Genomic DNA, 19086 nt, shown 5'->3' on the forward strand with positions numbered 1-19086 from the left:
AAAAAAGGTGGTATAGGTTCACCAAATATAAAAAACCTGAAATTTCCAAAAGGCCTCTTTATTTCTCAGATGAAAGGCACACTTAGGAGTCTTAGTAGGGTGAGGTTTAAGTTGATTTCTGTCATTTGATGCACCCTCTTCTAATGCATGAGACCAAAAGGCTATCTGAACAAGAAGTGTGACTGTGAGAATGGATTCCAGGCTAAACCCTACAACAAGGACTCTCAAAGAAAATGGAGAATGACTGTCACGCCCCAGCTTCCTGTTAAGGAGAACTTGGCCGGTGAACAGAGAGTAATTGGGAGCCTGAGGACCCCTGATCAGCTGGGTAGAGTCCTGGTGACCTCAGCCAGGACTCTACAAACCCTTTCTTACAAGTCTGCCCTAAAGATACTTGCTTACGCTTCATAGGCATCCTTCAGTCTCGAGAGACTATGGTAACATGCTCTGTATCGAGAAGTGTCCTCTCCAGAACATGAAGTCTGGGTAAAGTAAAATGGAGGATAGGCTGTTACCCAAGCAGCAAATCCCCCTCTCCACATCGCTGAAATGGTCCAATGGAAAGGCAAGAGCCAATACAACTGGTTCCAGCAACGTCGCAGAAGTTGGCAGAACGTTAAGTTCAGCAAAAAGTTGCACATGAGCTTTGTAGTCCTAAAATCTACTAAGCTCAGTTAGGTAGGACTCAGTAGCATACTGTGGCCTAGCCTCTCCCTCTGGGAATGGCTGCAACAGGCTTTACTGTTCAAGAGACCAAAGGATTTTATAATTGATCTTTTTATAGAAAAAAAAATAGATTTAAAGAATAAAGTCAGTTTGATGCAAAAGCATAGCAATAATACATTTCCAAGGATTGTTACAATTACAGTTAAGGCAACTAATTCCCTTCTGATTGCAAAAGCTCTAAAAATCTCTGAAAACTTCCTTAGGCTAGGTAAAAGGCATAAAGCCCCCTTCCTCCTCTTTCTTCACCTCTCTACATCTCCCCAAGTCTTTTCCCTGGCACAGGGCAGCAGGAAAAAAGACCTAGAAAAATCTCTGGTTCCAACAAAGGGGGGAAAAAGGAACAAGATGGAACATTGCACATGGCAAAAGTTCATTTTTTTATCTTCTAGGTTTCTCCTGTCTTCGTCTCCCACACTATCATCCAATCACGGTGTAAGGTGGTAGAAGTAGTCCCCTCCTTCTCTTCTCGTGAGAAACAGGTGTTGTTTGCCTCTGTCTATTCTCTGCCATAACAAGTGTCTGGTCTTCTTATCTTGTATTGGTTTGTACTGGTCTAAAGGAAAAACATTCCCACAGCCCTCTGGAACAACATTCCCATCATACAAAATCATTCTTACACAGAACCAATATGGATCCATTTTAAACTTCTTAACAACTACACAAATCATATACAGTATGCTTTAAACCCCCATAATCTCAACCATGACATTTTGCTTTCTGGGAAGGAATAAGGACATTCTAAGGAAGTAAGGTCAAAAGAATGCTTATGTAATGAGAAAAACAAAATGAGTAAACAAAAGAAGGATGTGTGTCTTTAGAGATCCCAGAGGACAGTATGTCAGTGAGAATATTTGGATGAATGTGTGTGTGAGAGAGAGGCCTCTTGATATCTGATATACCATTATATGCATTGGAAAATAAATGTTACATGAATTATTGTAAACTCCAAATTGCTGATTGGAGGGAGAGATCTGAGCTCCCAAGAGACTGTAAAAAGAGACTGAACAATCATTTGTAATTTTTCCACCATTCTAATATTTAGCAGACTGGACAAGGGCAGATATTGATGTAGGAGTTAATATTCTGAGTAGGCATACTTCAAAACTAACATAGAAACACTGGGTGGGGGTGAAAAGAATATTTAGATACCTAAAATGTACCCTTGACACATGCTTGTTAATACAACCCTTTAGTGACATCAAGAAGAGGTGGCAAGAATACACAGAGGAATTATACCAGAAAGATTTGGATACCCCGGACAACCCAGATAATGTGGTTGCTGAGCTTGAGCCAGACATCCTGGAGAGTGAAGTCAAGTGGGCCTTAGAAACCATGGCTATCAACAAGGCCAGTGGAGGTGATGGCATCCCAGTGGAACTATTTAAAATCTTAAAAGACAACACTGTTAAGGTGCTACATTCCATATGCCAGCAAGTTTGGAAAACTCAACAGTGGCCACAGGATTGGAAAAGATCAGTCTACATCCCAATCCCAAAGGGCAGTGCCAAAGGATGCTACAACTACCGTACAATTGCACTCATTTCCCAAGCTAGCAAGGTTATGCTCAAAATCCTACAAGGTAGGCTTCAGCAGTATGTGGGCCGAGAACTCCCAGAAGTACAAGCTGGATTTCGAAGGGGCAGAGGAACTCGAGATCAAATTGCTAATATGCACTGGATTATAGAAAAAGCCAGAGAGTTCCAGAAAAACATCTACTTCTGTTTCTTTGACTATGGAAAAGTCTTTGACTGTGTCGACCACAGCAAACGATGGCAAGTCCTTAAAGAAATGGGAGTGCCTGAGCACCTTATCTATCTCCTGAGAAACCTATATGTGGGACAGGGAGCAACAGTTAGAACTGGATACGGAACGACTGATTGGTTCAAAATTGTGAAAGGAGCACAAAAAGGTTATATATTGTCTCCTGGCTTATTTAACTTATATGCAGAATACATCATGCGAAAGGCCGGACTGGAGGAATCCCAAGAAGGAATTAAGACTGCCGGAAGAAGCATCAACAACCTTCGATATGCAGATGATACCACTCTGATGGCAGAAATTGAGGAGGAATTAAAGAACCTCAAAATGAGGGTGAAAGAGGAGAGTGCAAAAAAATGGTCTGAAGCTCAACATCAAAAAAAACTAAGATCATGGCCACTGGTCCCATGCATTTTAAAAAGCAGAGATATCACCTTGCCAACAAAAGTCCGAACAGTCAAAGCTATGGTTTTTCCTGTCATGATGTATGGAAGTCAGAGCTTGAACCATAAAGAAAGCTGACCACCAAAGAATTGATGCTTTTGAATTGTGGTGCTGGAGGAGGCTCTTGATTGTCCCCTGGACTGCAAGGAGAAAAATCTATCCATTCTAAAGGAAATCAACCCAGAGTGCTCACTGGAAGGACAGATCCTGAAGCTGAGGCTCCAATACTTTGGCCATCTCATGAGAAGGTTCCCTGGAAAAGACGCTGATGTTAGGAAAGCGTGAAGGCAAGAGGAGAAGGGGACGACAGAGGATGAGATGGTTGGACAGTGTCACCTTAGCTACCAACCTGAATCTGACCCAACTCTGGCAGGCAGTGGAAGACAGGAGGGCCTGGCGTGCTCTGGTCCATGGGGTCACGAAGAATTGGACACGACTAAACGACTAAACAACAACAACAAAGTGATTTTAAAATCAAGGTTTATGCAGAGAGTGATTGGGCCAACAAAATAGCTGACCGGAAATCAGTTTCAGGTTTCACAATAAAGTCTGCTGAGACATTGGCGGGATGGACATCAAGGAAGCAAAGTTCCGTTGCCACATACACTGCTGAGGCACAGTTTGCTGCTCTTTCAGAAGTCTGTTCAGAGCTGGTGTGGTATGCAGAATGTGTATTAAATGAAGTAGTGTCTGGGGTGATGAAATATCCTCACTGATTGGCTATATGTAAATGTGCATGTGTTTAACTATGTGGACATGTTGAGAAGATGTAGGATCTGTTCTGATGTATGTCATGCTGCTGGCTTTTACTGCTAAAACTTCTGTATATATTGTACATATACTCAGTGTTGGAAGAAGCTGTCTTTGTGTGATTCAACTGGACTGCCTGGACTGGGACAAAACTCTGCAAATTTACTCCAACAAGAAATTTACTCCAACAAGAAATCTCCCAGATAATCTGGAGTTTATTTGTCATGTTTAAACTGAAGCTAGGTAAGGAGATTTTAATATTGGTGATTTGGTGTTGGTCTGGAATCCTATTAAGACAAACTCAAGATTATGTGGGAAATGGTATAAGAAATTTAGAAGAGGAAAAGGATCTTATTGATTCTTTGGCAGAATTTGAAAAGGCCCTTTAATTCTAGTGTTTCCACTTTAAGCCAAATCAGAGTATTAGGGGAAGATATATTTGTTGACTAAAGAATAAAATTTTATATTAGGAAAAGCTAACCCTGCCTATTTTTCAGATGAGTAACGTAATCTATAATTTATGGTGGCTCTTTGTCAACCTTACAAAATTTATTTCTCATATTTGGCCATTCTTGTTGATGTATGTAGATAATGATAGAATCCAAAACAGAAAAGTTAATCTTCACCAAGATTTTAATTTTAGTGCAATTTGACCAAACCTGGACAACTCAATGTTCCCATATTCCTTTAATTTATTTTTAATTTCTTGTATCAAATTTTCTTTTTTTAATTATTGCAAATTTTAAATTCTTCTAAATGTTCAATATTTTTCATTATCTTACTATGAAAAATTTCCCTTATCAGTGATCTCTCCTCATTATTACAATTAAACAACATCATTTATGATTTATTCCAGTTTATTTGTAGACCCTTTATTTCCCGTTTCTTCGAAATGAGCTTTTATATGATGCTTAACCTTAGACGGGTCCTTAACAAAGCAGCCTCAGCTAATAAACTAGTCACAGACCTAATGTTTTGGCAAGCATCCTCTATTTATTTATTTATTTAATTAATAAATTGATTTCCTTTTCCTGAGAGCATTCAACAACAATTCTAGAACCAAATTGAGTAGTAACAGGGAAAAGCGGTATCCTTATCTGGTATCCCAGCCTCAAGATATGTGTTCTGGTTACTAATACTTTTGCAAATCTTTCTGTATACAATCAACGTACCATGTGCCAGATCGAAATTTTTATGTCTGTGCTTTTAATGCTGCCTGTTCCATGGAATTGAACCATTTAAAAATATTGAATGTTATTTTTTAATTCCTGCTTTCATTTTACTTTCAGGGGTGATCTTGGTCAGTGGAAAAGCAGATCACGGCAGAGGGTTGCAGCCTGTGATGGATGGGGAGCAAGATCTTCTGGATCCAGGGTAGAGAGGTCTCCACAAGGACAAAGAAATCTGCAGAATTCTGGAAATGAGGTAACTCCTGGTAAGGATCCCTCTGCCACATGTGATATTGCAAAGGGTGTTTCCAATTGTCCTGCTGGGATGCCTTGATTCTAACATGTGACCATTGATAGAAATGACCAAACTTTCAAAGCTTCAATGAAGGTCACAACAAATTGATCTCAAATAATCCAAGAACTACCAGTCAACCTCAGAGCTGTTCTGCAATGCGGGCTATTTATTGGAGACAAAGATCATGGAATGGCACAATTCCCATCAAGGCCAATTTGCCAAAGTCACCATCTGCCCCAAACAGTGGCCTTTTCTACTCTGGTCACCCCTGGTGTCCATCGCAGGTATCTTTTAATTTCCTCATCACCAATTCCAACACTGGACTTAAGTCACTATGCATTTTAACCTGTGCATTTTTAGATCTGTGGTTGATCTCTGGTTAAGTTGTTTTTATCAACATTGTGGTTAATTTCTGTAGTTAATTTCCTGACTGCTGATATAGTTTCTTATCTTCTTACTCTGAAGATAAAATGTTACATTCGAGGATAAAGTAGAAGTTCCATCTGCCTGTTCTAAATACATTTCTTGATTAATAAGATTAATTAAAAATGACCTTTCCCAGCCAAAACTGTGCTCACGACCTGGAGTTGACTCAGCCTTCTATCCTTCCGAGGTCGGTAAAATGAGTATCCAGCTCGCGCGGGTGGGGGCAATGTGTAGCCTGCATAATTAACTTGTAAACCGCCCAGAGAGTGCTTGAAGCACTATGGGCTGGTATATATGCAGCACGCTTTGCTCTTTTGCGTTTTTCTTGACAGTGTGAGATGTTTGATGTGAACTCAGGGAACTGCTGTGACTGAAGCACTTCCCACATTCCATGCATTAATATGGCTTCTGACCAATGTGAGTTCTTTGATGGGAACTCAGGCCACCGCTCTGACTGAAGCACTTCCCACATTCCATGCATTTATATGGTTTTTCTCCAGTGTGAGTTCTCTGATGTAAATGCAGGTTGTCCTTCCGGCTGAAGCTCTTTCCACATTCCATGCATTTATATGGTTTCTCTCCAGTGTGAGATCTTTGATGTGAACTCAGGGAACTGCTGTGACTGAAGCTCTTTCCACATTCCATGCATTTATATGGTTTCTCTCCAGTATGAGATCTTTGATGGTAACTCAGGGAACTGATGTAACCGAAGCTCTTTCCACATTCCATGCATTTATATGGTTTCTCCCCATTGTGAGATGTTTGATGGTAACTCAGGGAACTTCTGTGACTGAAGCACTTCCCACATTCCATGCATTTATAGGGTTTCTCCCCAGTGTGAGATGTTTGATGTGAACTCAGGGAACTGCTGTGACTGAAGCACTTCCCACATTCCATGCATTTATATGGCTTCTGACCAATGTGAGTTCTTTGATGGTAACTCAGGGAACTGCTCTGACTGAAACACTTCCTACATTCCATGCATTTATATGGTTTCTCCCCAGTGTGAGTTCTTTGATGGGAACTCAGGCCACCGCTCTGACTGAAGCACTTCCCACATTCCATGCATGTATATGGCTTCTGACCAATGTGAGATCTTTGATGTGAACTCAGGGAACTGCTGTGACTGAAGCTCTTTCCACATTCCATGCATTTATATGGTTTCTCCCCAGTGTGAGTTCTTTGATGGGAACTCAGGTGACTGCTCCGACTGAAGCTCTTTCCACATTCCATGCATTTATATGGTTTCTCCGCAGTGTGAGATCTTTGGTGTGAACTCAAGTGACTGCTCCGACTGAAGCTCTTTTCACATTCCATGCATTTATATGGTTTCTCCCCAGTGTGAGTTCTTTGGTGTCTACTCAGCTCACTGCTCTGACTGAAGCTCTTTCCACATTTTATGCATTTATATGGTTTCTCCCCAGTGTGAGATGTTTGATGTGAACTCAGGGAACTGCTGTGACTGAAGCTCATCCCACATTCCATGCATTTATATGGTTTCTCCCCAGTGTGAGTTCTTTGATGTGAACTCAGGTTACTGCTATGACTGAAGCTCTTTCCACATTCCATGCATTCATATGGTTTCTCTCCAGTGTGAGTTCTTTTATGGGAACTGAGGCTACTGCTATGACTGAAGCTCTTTCCACATTCCATGCATTCATATGGTTTCTCCCCAGTGTGAGTTCTTTGATGTGTACTGAGGTGAGTGCTTCGAGTGAAGCTCTTTTTACAGTGTAGGCATTGGTACTGTCTCTCACCTCTCAGAGGGTTTTCATGTGAAGTACAATCACTGTGCATTGTGATGCTTTTTCCTTATTCTATGTATTGACTTCGTTTCTCATCTGGATGGACTGCGTCAAATCTATTGTCATCTGAGGTTCCCTTGAATGCTTATCTGGCCAGAGAACCTTTTCTCCTTCCTTTTCCCTGTTGATTATTTCAGGTGATCAGAAATGCATCAATAGCAATAGCAAGAGAAGGTGCAGATTTCTTCTGGCTTCTCATCTTCCCTTTTCCTCCTTTTAAATGTGCCCAATTTTTTTGGTGCTTTACACTTGGTGTTTTTTTTTCACTGAAAGAACAACTGGCTCCACAGAATTCCTGTTGTCCTATTCATCACCTGATGGGGGAGAAAAAGAGATAAAAGAGGAGTGCAACATAAAATAAACATCTTACTTGTTTAGATGAGTTTAAATCCTCAGGGCCAGATAAACTGCATCCAAGGACATTGAAGGAATTGGCTGAAGAAATTGCAAAAGCACTGTCTAATATTCTCTTGTCATCATGGGAGATGGGTGAAGAGCCAGACAGGTGGAGGAGTGCTGAAACTGTCCCTATCTGATGGAAACGGGGAACTGCAAACCATTCAGCCTGACATCCATCTCAGGGAAAATTCTTGAGCAGTTTACAAAACAGACACTCTGCAAGCAACTTGGAATCTCAGGGGATGAGTGAAAACCTCGGGCTGGATGTTCTTCTTAGAACATCAGAGGATGATCAGAGTGGTCCCCCCCCCGCCTGACAGCAGTCACTTAATTAACATTCAGAAAATCATGGGAACCGAATGATCCATTCATGATGGACAGTCTAATCTATCAGGACTTAGCTGATTCTGTTTCCGAAAGGAAAGGACATTTTGGGTCCTGCTGACAACCTGGATTAGCATCTAATTTAATCTCCATCTTAAATTTTGGATTAGGCTTCCACAACGCAATGCTGATCCTAGCGCCACTTATAGAAAATGGTGCTGGCTAAGAAGACGAGTGGTTCGAATCCCTAACATCATTACTATCTGTACTCAGGACAAGATTTACAGGACATTTACTTTTAACAACATAATGAGATTTAAAAATGAATAGGATAATCAAAACTTTTCCACCAAGATTTCTTGATACACTGCTCATTAGAGAGAGGGATGATAAGAAATTCTGGTTTGGATGTTGTAGCGGAATCCAAAAAGGGGACGTAGTTCCTGCCTGTCCATCACAGCATCTAAGGGGGAGGAGCCTAGGATAGAGCAGGAGGGACGGAGTAAGAATGACAGTTAGAAGGAGTTGAAGAACAGTTAGAGACAGTTGGAGTTAGGGAGAGGTAGAAAAAGTCAGGGACCAGAAGATGTACAGAAAGTGTTAGGGTTTAAGAACAGGCTAAAGAGGTTTAGGAGATAACATTGAAAGTAAAACACATGTAACAAGCAGGAATGAATGCATAAGCACAACAAGAGAGATATTAAATTGATAGTAAAGTAATTGATTGCATGATCTAAAAAGTACTAACACTCATATATGACTTTCCTGTTTTGGTTAATAATAAAAGAATTCTTACTCATAAACCCTGCTTCCTAAAGTATATGATTTATTTGGGGTGCAGCTCCTGTGAGGGACTTGAAGTGGTATTGAGAGAATACCTGGTGGCAGCGAAAAGGGCGTGTTTACCTGTGTGGAGCCCAAGGAAAAAGGGGCCACAAAGGGGTGATCACCACAGATGTATTTGGAACATTGTGTGGACATGAAGGAATGACTGTCTCAAGATGGCGAGAAAAGAGGAGGTGAAGTTCAATATTTCTGGTCCTCCCTGCCCCAGAACCACTGCTGCTGGTAAATCCAGTTCGTAACTTCCATAATGCACTAATCACTATACCGCCATATTTTATGCTATTATTTATATAATTTGATCCATTGTTTTCCACTCGTCCTTCACTTTATTTTTAGTTTGCATATGCAGATGACACGCATGTGTAGTTTGCATTTTAAATCTGAAGTTTTATTTTGTTATTTGATGTTTATTATTGTTGTAAGCCACCCAGAGTAGCAGTGGCTTCCAGATGGGCGATAGATAAATGAATCAATCATAGGACTTTTTTGTAAACATCGGCCTGAATTAATATGGGCAACATCGACAAAATTCATGGGCGCAGAATCAAACTCCCATGAACACCTCACAGGCCAGCTGGGCCAGTCATGTCTCGTCATGCACTGCTGGAGTCATTCTTCTCCAGTGGTGTGTCGATCCAGAACAGAGCTCAGCTGGCCCTTCCCTGCCTCCTCCTGCAGTCAACCAATCATTAGCTCAGTCCTTATTTCTCAGGACTTGCAGGTTTTCATTGTGACTAGAAACTGTTCGTTCCTCTGAAGAGGAGACGATGCCGTTTCTCAGGACTGATAACCAAAACATTTGCGAATGGCGGACCAGCGAACCAGCCTGGGGTGGGAGAGGGAGCTCTGGGAAGTTACCAGTCGGGCATGGAATTGCGGACAAGGGACTGTATGCTGATTGGATGTCATCATGATTCATGAAGAAGAGACTTTAATTAAAGTTATAGAAAAATGAGGTTAAGTCATTGGTGTGTGAGTGTAAGTTGGAGAAGATGGAGGACAGGTTGACAGCCTTCGATGATGATTTGGAGTCTTAGCCATGGTAATTTAGAACAGCCAACAATTAAGTATTAAAGCTCTTAGTTAGTAAGTACTGTATTTTAATGTTTTATGGGAAGAACATTTCAAGAGTTTTCTTAATACTTAGATGCTTTGCATTTAATCAGTACAATTGTATCTTTTGGTATATCTTTTGTTTTTCTGACTTTTTGCTATTTTTGAATAAATATTGTATCTTTTAGCCAAGAGTGCTCCTTGGGAGCAAGGGTGAGAGTGCCTAAAGAGAGTGCTTTAGCCACGAGGACTTTGGTTTGCTGTTTTGTGGTTATTTGGGGTGTCCTACCTGGAAAGGCTGGTGTGCGAGGGACAAAGTACCCAGTTAAGGAATTTTAAGTAAGTAGTTGGAAGTCTAGGGACAGAAGATAGCCCTTAGTTCACTCACACCCTTCTAGATCTCACCTAGTCTAGGTTAGACAAGTGGTGGATGTTGGGAACTATAATTTGGCTCCTTCCCCTCGTGGAAGGGATCCTTGAAGGAGACGCCTTACTGAGACACATGTTTATCTCTCTGAGACAGAAACCTTGAAGAGGACGACTTTGGGCAGATGAAACAAAGCTGCTTCCCAGGCAAATTCTGAAAAACATGTACTACAAAATCCATTTCCTCACATAGACCAATCAGCCTAACATCAATCCCACGGAAAATTCTGGAATATATTATAAAGCGGACATTACACAAGCACCTAAGAAACAATGCACTAAAAAACATAAGCTCATGTAGATTTGTCAAGAACAAATCCTGCCAGACTAACTTGATCTCATTTTTGACCTCCCTGACAGAAAGAGGGAATGCTGCAGACATAGTATATCTTGACTTCATCAAAGCTTTTGAGAAAGTGCCCCATGATTTTATGATTAGCAAGCTAACTAGGTGTGGGCTAGTAAAACAACCATCAGATGGATACAAAGTTGGCTACAGAATCGTACTCAGAGGATAATGATTAATGGCTCCTTCTTCAACTGGGAGAAGATAACAAGTGGGGTACCCCAAGGTTCAGTCTTAGGCCCGTTGTTTTTCAACATTTTTACTAATGATGTGGATTTGCAGGGAATCCAAATCAAATCTGCGGATATCATAAAATTGGGCAGAATAGCTAACACCCTAGGAGACAAAAACAAAATTCAAAATGAGCTTGATAGGCTGGAGCCCTGGGCTAAAAACAACTGAATGAAATGTAACAAGGAGAAGACCACAGTACTACACCTTGAAAAAAGACACCAAACACACAGTTCTAAGATGAAGTATTCCTGGCTCAGCAATACTAAAAAAGATCTTGGAATCATCATAGATCACAATCTGAAAATGTGTCAGCAGTGTGATGTGGCAACAAAAAAAGCAAACACTATTTTATGAGGGATTAACAGGAATAGAGTCTCCAAACCCCACGAGGTCCTGGTTCCCCCGTTCAGCATTAGTTAGGCCTCATCTAGAGTACGGTGTCCTGTTCTGGACATGACATTTTAAGAAGGACACTACCAAATTGGAGCAAGTTCAGAGGAGGCCAAGAGTGTTCCACCATAAGAGGACATAAGAAGAGCTCAGAACCCATGAGCTGACAAGTAAAGGTTCGATGGTTTGCCCCAACGTGCATTACTTTACATTTTCTTAGACTGAAACACATTTTCCATTTTTCCGCCCATTCTCCCAATTTGGAGAGATCCTTCTGGAGTGCTTCACAATTTATTTATTTATTTTATTTATTTATTCTATTTATATCCCACCTATCTGGTCAGTTATGACCACTCTAGGTGGCTTACAGCATAAAATACATGAATAAATTTAAAAAGGATTATTATACAATCCCTTCTGGTCTTCACCACCTGGAAAAAGTTGTGTGTCATCTGCAAACTCGGCCACTTCACTTCTTATCCCTGTCTCCAGGTCATTGCTGAACAGGTTGAAAAGCACCGGTCCCAGGACAGATCCCTGAAGGCACACCGCTCTTCACCTCCCTCTATGGTGAAAATTTGCCACCTCCTCTCTGTTCCCTGGCTCTCCACCAACTCTCAATCCGTAAGAGGACCTGCCCTCTTATCCCCTGACTGTAGAGTTCTCTCAGCAGCCTTTGGTGAAGGACCGGGTCAAACGCCTTCTGAATATCCACAGGTTCGCCCACATCCACATGCCTGTTGACCTTTCCAAAGAACTCTTAAAAGTTTTGTGAGGAAAGACTTGCCCTTGGGGAAGATAGGATTCTCCCTCAACAAGACTTGTTCTTCTCTGTGTTTTAAGATTTTCCTCTTGAATGAGGCTTCCACACAGGGTCCCTCCTCTCAGGTGAGCCATATGCGGAGAAGCAGCCCTGGACTGTATGTCCAATATTTTTTCTGCATTTTTTTTTAAAAATTATATTTTTAATTTTTATTTTTTGGGAGAAAGTCTCAATGGGGATGTGTGAGTCCACCTCTCAGCTGAGAGCAAAGGGTTACCTTTCTCCTTCTTACACCCGGTGGGGCAGAGAAAGGAGCAGTGGATGGAAAAAGCTGGGAGGAAGGAGGGAGGGATGGGCCTTTTGTAAACAGGATGGCTCTGAATGGTGCCTCCAGGAGAAAAGCCCCCGCCTGGAGAAGCCTCTTCCTTGCAGCCAGGAGTGCTGGCCAGATGATCCTCTCCTTTGGGGGGGGAGATTTCCTTTCTGCTTCTGCCCCAAATCCATGGCCTTCCAGGGCCTCTTTCTCTTTCTGCCTTGCTTTCCTCTGGGGTGTGTATGGAAAGGCTTTTCCTGCAATGCCACCATGAACACCCCCCCAAAAAAACACAAACACCCCCAACACTCACACACAGGCACAGGGAAGGAGGGAGGCAATCTGTCCACCCCCCACCCCCTTTCCTGCAGCCTGGGATCTGGTTGGGAGGGAGATCTGGTCTGCCCCTCCATCTTCTAGATCCAGAGCCATTGAATGGAGTGCTTCTTAAGAGTCCCCTTCAAAAAACATATGGGGAGGGGGATCCAGAGGACGCTCAGGATAGCAGGCCAGGTATGGGGGGAAAGGAGGGGAGCCCCATCGCCCCCAGCTGACCCCCCCTTTCCCCCCAAAAGCCCTATTTCTGGGACCCCCTCGTGTCTTCCCTTTGCAGGCCCCTCCCTCCTTCCCACTGCATCCCATATCCCGCTGCCGACCAGGGGGGTGAAGTTTGGGAGGGTTTGATGGAGGAAGGAGAAATTGGGGGGGGGAGAGAAAGAGCACGGGGGGGGAATGGTCCTCCCTTTCCCCGCTCTGCCCCCCCCCAAGAGTGCCTGCAGGATCTGGGGAAAGAAGGGGTCGAGGAGGACTCACCGACACGCACAGAGAAACGGCCTGGGTGTCTTTCTGGAGGGGGGGAGGCGGGATCGCGCTGGGAGCAGCTGGGATCGAGACCCGTCCCAGACTTCCAGATCGCTCCCCCCCCCGTTCCCAATTTAGCCCCCCCCATGCGAGGAGGAAGAGGAGAAGGGCAGGGACAAAAACAATGAGACGCCTCCCCCTCCCTCCCCCGTGCAAGGCCTTCGTGCATTGCACACTGAGTGGATTGTACGGTCTCTGGGGTTGGGAGGGGGGGTCTGTTTTTCTCGGTCTCTGCAACTCCTTAGCCCTCCCAACCGGTCCTGCAACCCCCCCCCCCCCATTGCTCACCTCCTTGCAGGTCCTCTGGCAGGAAACTCGCGAGGAAGCCGCTCCCCCCTTCTCTAAACTGGCCTTTCCCCGGGAATCCTAGAGGGGCGGGGCAGGAGGAGGCCAGAGCCGGGCTTCTCACCTCCGGTTCCCCTTCCACGCAGCAGCGCTGGGAGCAGCTCCTCTTTTTTTTTTTCCTGAATGGAAAGAGGGAGGTGGGAGAGGAGGTCGAGAACAAAGTGGGTGGGGGAGGGAGGAGGAGCAGAAGGGGCGGAGGGGCAGGGGGGACCCACGTGGGGGCGGTGCGAGAGCCTCTCCCCCCCCCCCCCCGCCAGGGCCAGGGACCTCCCCGTGGAAAAAAAGCCAGGCCGGGATTGATCCATGGGGAGGGGAGGGGAAGGGTCGTCCGAGGGGAAGCCGTGTCAGTCTGTGCAAGATCCTTTCCCCAGACATCGGACCACCCCCCTCCACTCCCTGATCTACTTTGACTTGGATTCAAACCAGGGGGTTGGACTCGATGGCCTTAGGGGTCCCCCTTCCGATTCCATCTTCTGTGATGCTATGATTTAGTTCTGATGAGATTTTTCTTGTCCTTCAGTCCTACTCTATATTTTCAAACGCAGCACACAGAACAAAGCATATGGCGACCATAAAGTGCTTTTCCTAAATTGCCTGTTTAGATAATAAGCAGAGCACTTTTTTGCTCGTCAGAAGGAAAATCCCATCTATCTATCTATCTATCTATCTATCTATCTATCTATCTATCTATCTATCTATCTATCTATCTATCTATCTATCTATCTATCTATCTATCTATCTATCTATCTATCTAATAGATTTATATCCCCCCCCATCTAGACCAATTATGTCAGTATCACTCAAGATGGAGAAATTATAGAAAGAAATTAAGATAGAAAATAGGAACCAAGTATTGACGGGAGGGAAGGGCTGCCTAAAGAGCCAGGTCTTAAGTTGGCTCTTGGAGACACCCAGCAAAGGTGCCAGGCAGATTTTCCATATGAGGCCCCTTTCCTTTTCCAGCCTTCGGTTCATTCACCCCGAACACACACACACAGAGAAGCCTTCCCACAAGAACGGCTGCCTTACAAAGCACACACACCTCTGATCTCTCCTTTTTTTGCAGAATGCAAACCCATCTGAAATCAGATTCAAGCACGGTTTTGGGAAGGCTGAGGACGGCGCGCACACACACACACACACACACACACACACACACACACACACACACACCATTTCTACTTCTCCTTCAGGTCCTGGGACACACACACACACACACACACACACACACACACCATTTCTACTTCTCCTTCAGGTCCTGGGGTCTCCTGTAGGCCCATAGATCTGAATCAGAGAGAGGGCAGGGAGCAGGAATCCCCACTTGCTTCCTCCATTTTATCTGGGAGAAGTCCCCCAGAGATCCGCTCGACCCACCCACCCCCAGTGGATCTGTCTTCCTCACAAGAGCTGGAAGGGAAATGGTTTAAGGGCTGATGAGGAGTCATTAACATGACAAAAGACCTGCCTCTTAATGGTTGACATGGCTCCTTCCACGTGCCTCCTTTTGGGGTGTGTGGGTAGGTTGGCTTTCGAGGTGTCCTGACGAACGCATGTGTCCTGAAATCTCTCACTGGCTACCCAAAAACGATCATCCACCCGTATGTCCAAGAGAGACGCCTCCTTTTAAAGCCTCCTGGCACATCGGTTCAACTGCAATCATGCAGCCGAAACTCTGCTCAACACCTGGGGTTCCACCTCAGGGAGCCGGCTCAAGGGTCACTCAGCCTTCCCTTTTTCTGAGGTGGGTCAATCGACCACCCAGCTCCCTGGGGTGGTGTAGGAACAAAATGTAGCCAGTTGTTTTCTTCTAGCACAAGGCCTTGAGCAGAATACCCATAATAGCCAGAGAAGTGTAGAGAAAAATGGGACTACAGCAGCTGAGGCTTTCATGCACCCCCACAGAATCAGAAGAATGGAAACCAGAACTCTTTACATTTCAAAAAGAACTTCAATGTATGATCTATTACTTATGGGTAACCAGGTGGGCTTGATGAACATCATGTGGCTTTGCAGTTCCCAGCAGGGAAATTCTTTCTGGCCTCCTCTAGTGGCCAGTTCTGATATGGCGCCTTGGACATCTTTTCACAGCAAACAGAAGCCAAATAATCTATCTTTCCATTGCCAGATGGGATTGATTAAAAGATATCATAAAACGCTAGAAAAAACATTTCAACATGGCTCTAAATTGCACAAACAAGCCCTTGAAAAGTATCTTTTGAAAGTAACCATGTGTTACTTTTTACACCTGAACAATAACAATTAGGTTATTGAAGCTAGAATGTAATTTCTAAATGGGATTTGTAGTCATAGAAAGGTGTGGAAAGAATCCATCTTGGTCTGTGTCATTTTACTAGAAGCATCAAGAAGCTGTTTTCTCTTGCAGCCAGTAGGAATGTCAACAACACCTGCCAGTCTCATGAGAAAAGGAGGTGGAGAGAGATGAGCATGCCTTCGTCCTGATTGGTGTACGTCTGTGGAGAGTGAAGAAGGGGGGTGTTCCAGCATGAGAAGAAAATGGAGGAATGCTGGCACAGAGATACTTTTTTGTGTTTATGGATTTTTGGACTTTACCTTGGATTATGGATTTTTGAATGGTCTTTGGAGTTCCCATTTATTTGCTAGGATGTAGTTCATAGTAGGAGAATAGAAAGGGAGGCTCAGCCTTACCTATTTCTTAGGTAGTAGTTTTTTTATTTTATTTTGGTAGCTGGGATTTGCTAGATTTCTAACTACCTTAGTAATGGAAATGTTTTTGAATGCTATGCTTTGCAACAAACTGAATTTATCTAAATCTTTATTTTTCTAATAAAACAATAATACTTAAAACTTATGCTTGGTCTCTTGAACAGATAACCTGCTACCATACCTATTTTGTTTTCTTTAAGGCCACAAATTCAATCAATCAATCAGACCTTTATTGGCATAGACAAGACAACGTATAAAAGGAAAATTAAGAGAAGAGTGCAGTTTGCTGGTCTTTGTTGCACAGGATTGTAACATAGTGTAAAAAGGATGCTACGTTCGCAGATACATCCTGTAGTGAGTCACTCAACATAAAATAAACTTTATCAGCTTCGGAGAGGCCTGATTTGTTTTTTAAAATTGGTTCTAAAAGTTGGATACGAGGGGCAGTATACTTGGGACACCCTAGTAGGATATGGGAAATTGGATCAATACAGTTTTGTTTGCATGAACAAAGCCTATCAGCATAGGGGGTCCTTAAAAATCTGCCAGTCAGGACTGCAGATGGGATCACATTAAACCGGGCCAATGAAAACGCCCTCCGGTGCTGGGGGTTACTTAGTGCAGAAAGATATGAAGCTAAATGTCCAAATTTGCAAGGAAGAGACAATTTCGTTGGTGAACAAGTCTTGTTAGCCGCATTATAGAGATTTTGTTGCTCAATGTCCAGGACTCTTCGTTTAATTATTTGAAACATTTCAGAGGCAGACAGCATATAAAAAGAGTCCAAGCATAGACCCAAAGCACTAATTTTTTTCTCGATGATGGCAAGCCAGTTGGAGGGGGACACATCTTGAAGTAGTTGAAAAATGAGACTATTTGGATCAGGGTCGTTATGAAGTCTCAGCCAGTATTTGAAGGTGATCAACCAGGCTCTAGATTCAATTGAAGTCTGTCCGGTTTCCAGGCAAAGAGCAGCGTAAGGAACGCAATTAGGCAGCCCTAATATTTTGCGAAGAAATTTTGACTGGATACACTCAATAGAATGGTCGAATGAGCTAATCCATATAGGGCAACCATATAAAATTTGGGCCTGAACTTTAGCGTTAAAGACCTTTATGGCTGCAGGGATGAATTGGTTGCCAGTATTGTAGAAAAACCGGGAGACTGCAAAGGCGCTGGAAGTGGCTAAATTTGTAACAGAATTACGGTGTTGTGTCCAAAATAGGTTATATTGAAAGTTGATACCAAGGTATTTGTAATGTTTAACCTGTTCTATTATGTTACCATTGATTACCCATTTTAAGGGTCGCCAGGATTTGGAGAAAACAAGAATTTTTGATTTTTCGTAGTTTAGTAGTAGCTTGTTTTGGTTGAGATATTCGAGGCACCTGGAAAGTAGGCGTTTCAAACCCACACGGGTGCGGGAAATTAGAACGGCATCGTCCGCGTAAAGGAGCAGAGGGACTTGTAGGGAGCCGATTTTAGGAGAGTGAGCATCTATTTCAGCCAAGAAAGGAGCCATATCATTGAGGAACAGATTAAATAAAGCGGGCGCTAGGATGCAGCCCTGTTTGACGCCTTTATTAACCGGGATCTTTAATGTTAGTATTCCAGTGGGGGAGCACTTGACTTGGCATGTTGTAGAAGTATGCAGTCTTTTGATGAGGAAGAGCAGCCTTGGATCAATGTTCAGTTTGTTTAGTTTAGTCCAGAGAAGATCTCTGTCAATAGAATCAAAAGCTCCCTTCAGATCCAGGAAAGCGGTGTAGAGTTTGCAATTGGGCTTCTGTGAATATTTGTTGGCCAGATGATAAAGAACCAGACAGTGGTCTGTAGTTGACTTCCCTTTAGTGAACCCGATTTGTTCAGGCCCGGGGATTTTGGACTGTGCCATCCAGGAGGCAAGTTTGGCCATTAGATGCTTTGCATAGAGTTTCCCGATGATAGACAAGAGACTAATTGGCCTATAGTTGGAGGGAAGTGAACGGTCTCCCTTCTTGAAGATGGGAGTTATAATGGCATTCGTCCATGCTTCTGGCATTAAGCCAGTTTGGTCAGCCATTGAAAAGGTGGAAGCAAGAAGGGGGGCCCAAAAGTCCGAGTCATGCTTTAGCATTTCAGCTGAGATGACATCGGGGCCAGGGGCTTTTCCATTTTTGAGTTGAGAAATTAACTCACGGACTTCGCCGGGTGTGGTCAAAGGCCAGTTGGGTAAGGCGATCAATGGGGGATCTAAAAAGTTTGAAGCATCAGTTTGATTTTCATAGAACAGAGCTGAGAAGTGTCGACGCCACTCCTGTGATGAAACTGTGGAAGCCTCTGGGTCAGCGTTGTGAGAGGACCCAGATATTATAGACCAGAAGAGTTTAGGTTTATTATGGATTGTGGCTTGATATAGCTGTTCCCATTGGAAAGATGAAAGGTCTTCTTTCTTTTTCTGGATAAGTTGTTGGAGTTGTTTTTTAAGGTCAAAGTATCTTAGAAGTAGAGATCTGTCATTAGAGTCCCGGAATTGGCGGTAAGTATCACGAATGAGACATTTCAGTTCACGACACCCCTTGTCTGCCTAGGGAAAACTATAAGGCGTTCTTAAGATCCTTTGAGGTCTTGGGCTCTGGATCAAGGAATCAGCTATGTGGGAAAGTATAGCCTCGTATCTTTTAATAAATTCAGGGGGGTCGTCAGATAAAGTACAGTGTAGCCGGAGTTCTAACATGGTGTGGGATTT

At 43.4% G+C, this 19086-nt stretch overlaps 1 protein-coding gene across 1 annotated transcript in view; it reads right to left on the reverse strand.

The window, feature by feature from the left end:
* Positions 1-744: 744 nt before the first annotated feature.
* LOC110070607 (uncharacterized) overlaps positions 745-19086 on the reverse strand; it is a 94102-nt gene continuing 75760 nt past the window's right edge. The window contains 1 exon segment of the mRNA XM_078386432.1: positions 745-7290. Within this exon segment, the coding sequence (XP_078242558.1) occupies positions 5812-7290 (1479 nt within the window). The 3' untranslated portion in view covers positions 745-5811.

The sequence above is a fragment of the Pogona vitticeps genome, chromosome 2 (genome assembly GCF_051106095.1).
Source record: "Pogona vitticeps strain Pit_001003342236 chromosome 2, PviZW2.1, whole genome shotgun sequence".
Taxonomy (NCBI): domain Eukaryota; kingdom Metazoa; phylum Chordata; class Lepidosauria; order Squamata; family Agamidae; genus Pogona; species Pogona vitticeps.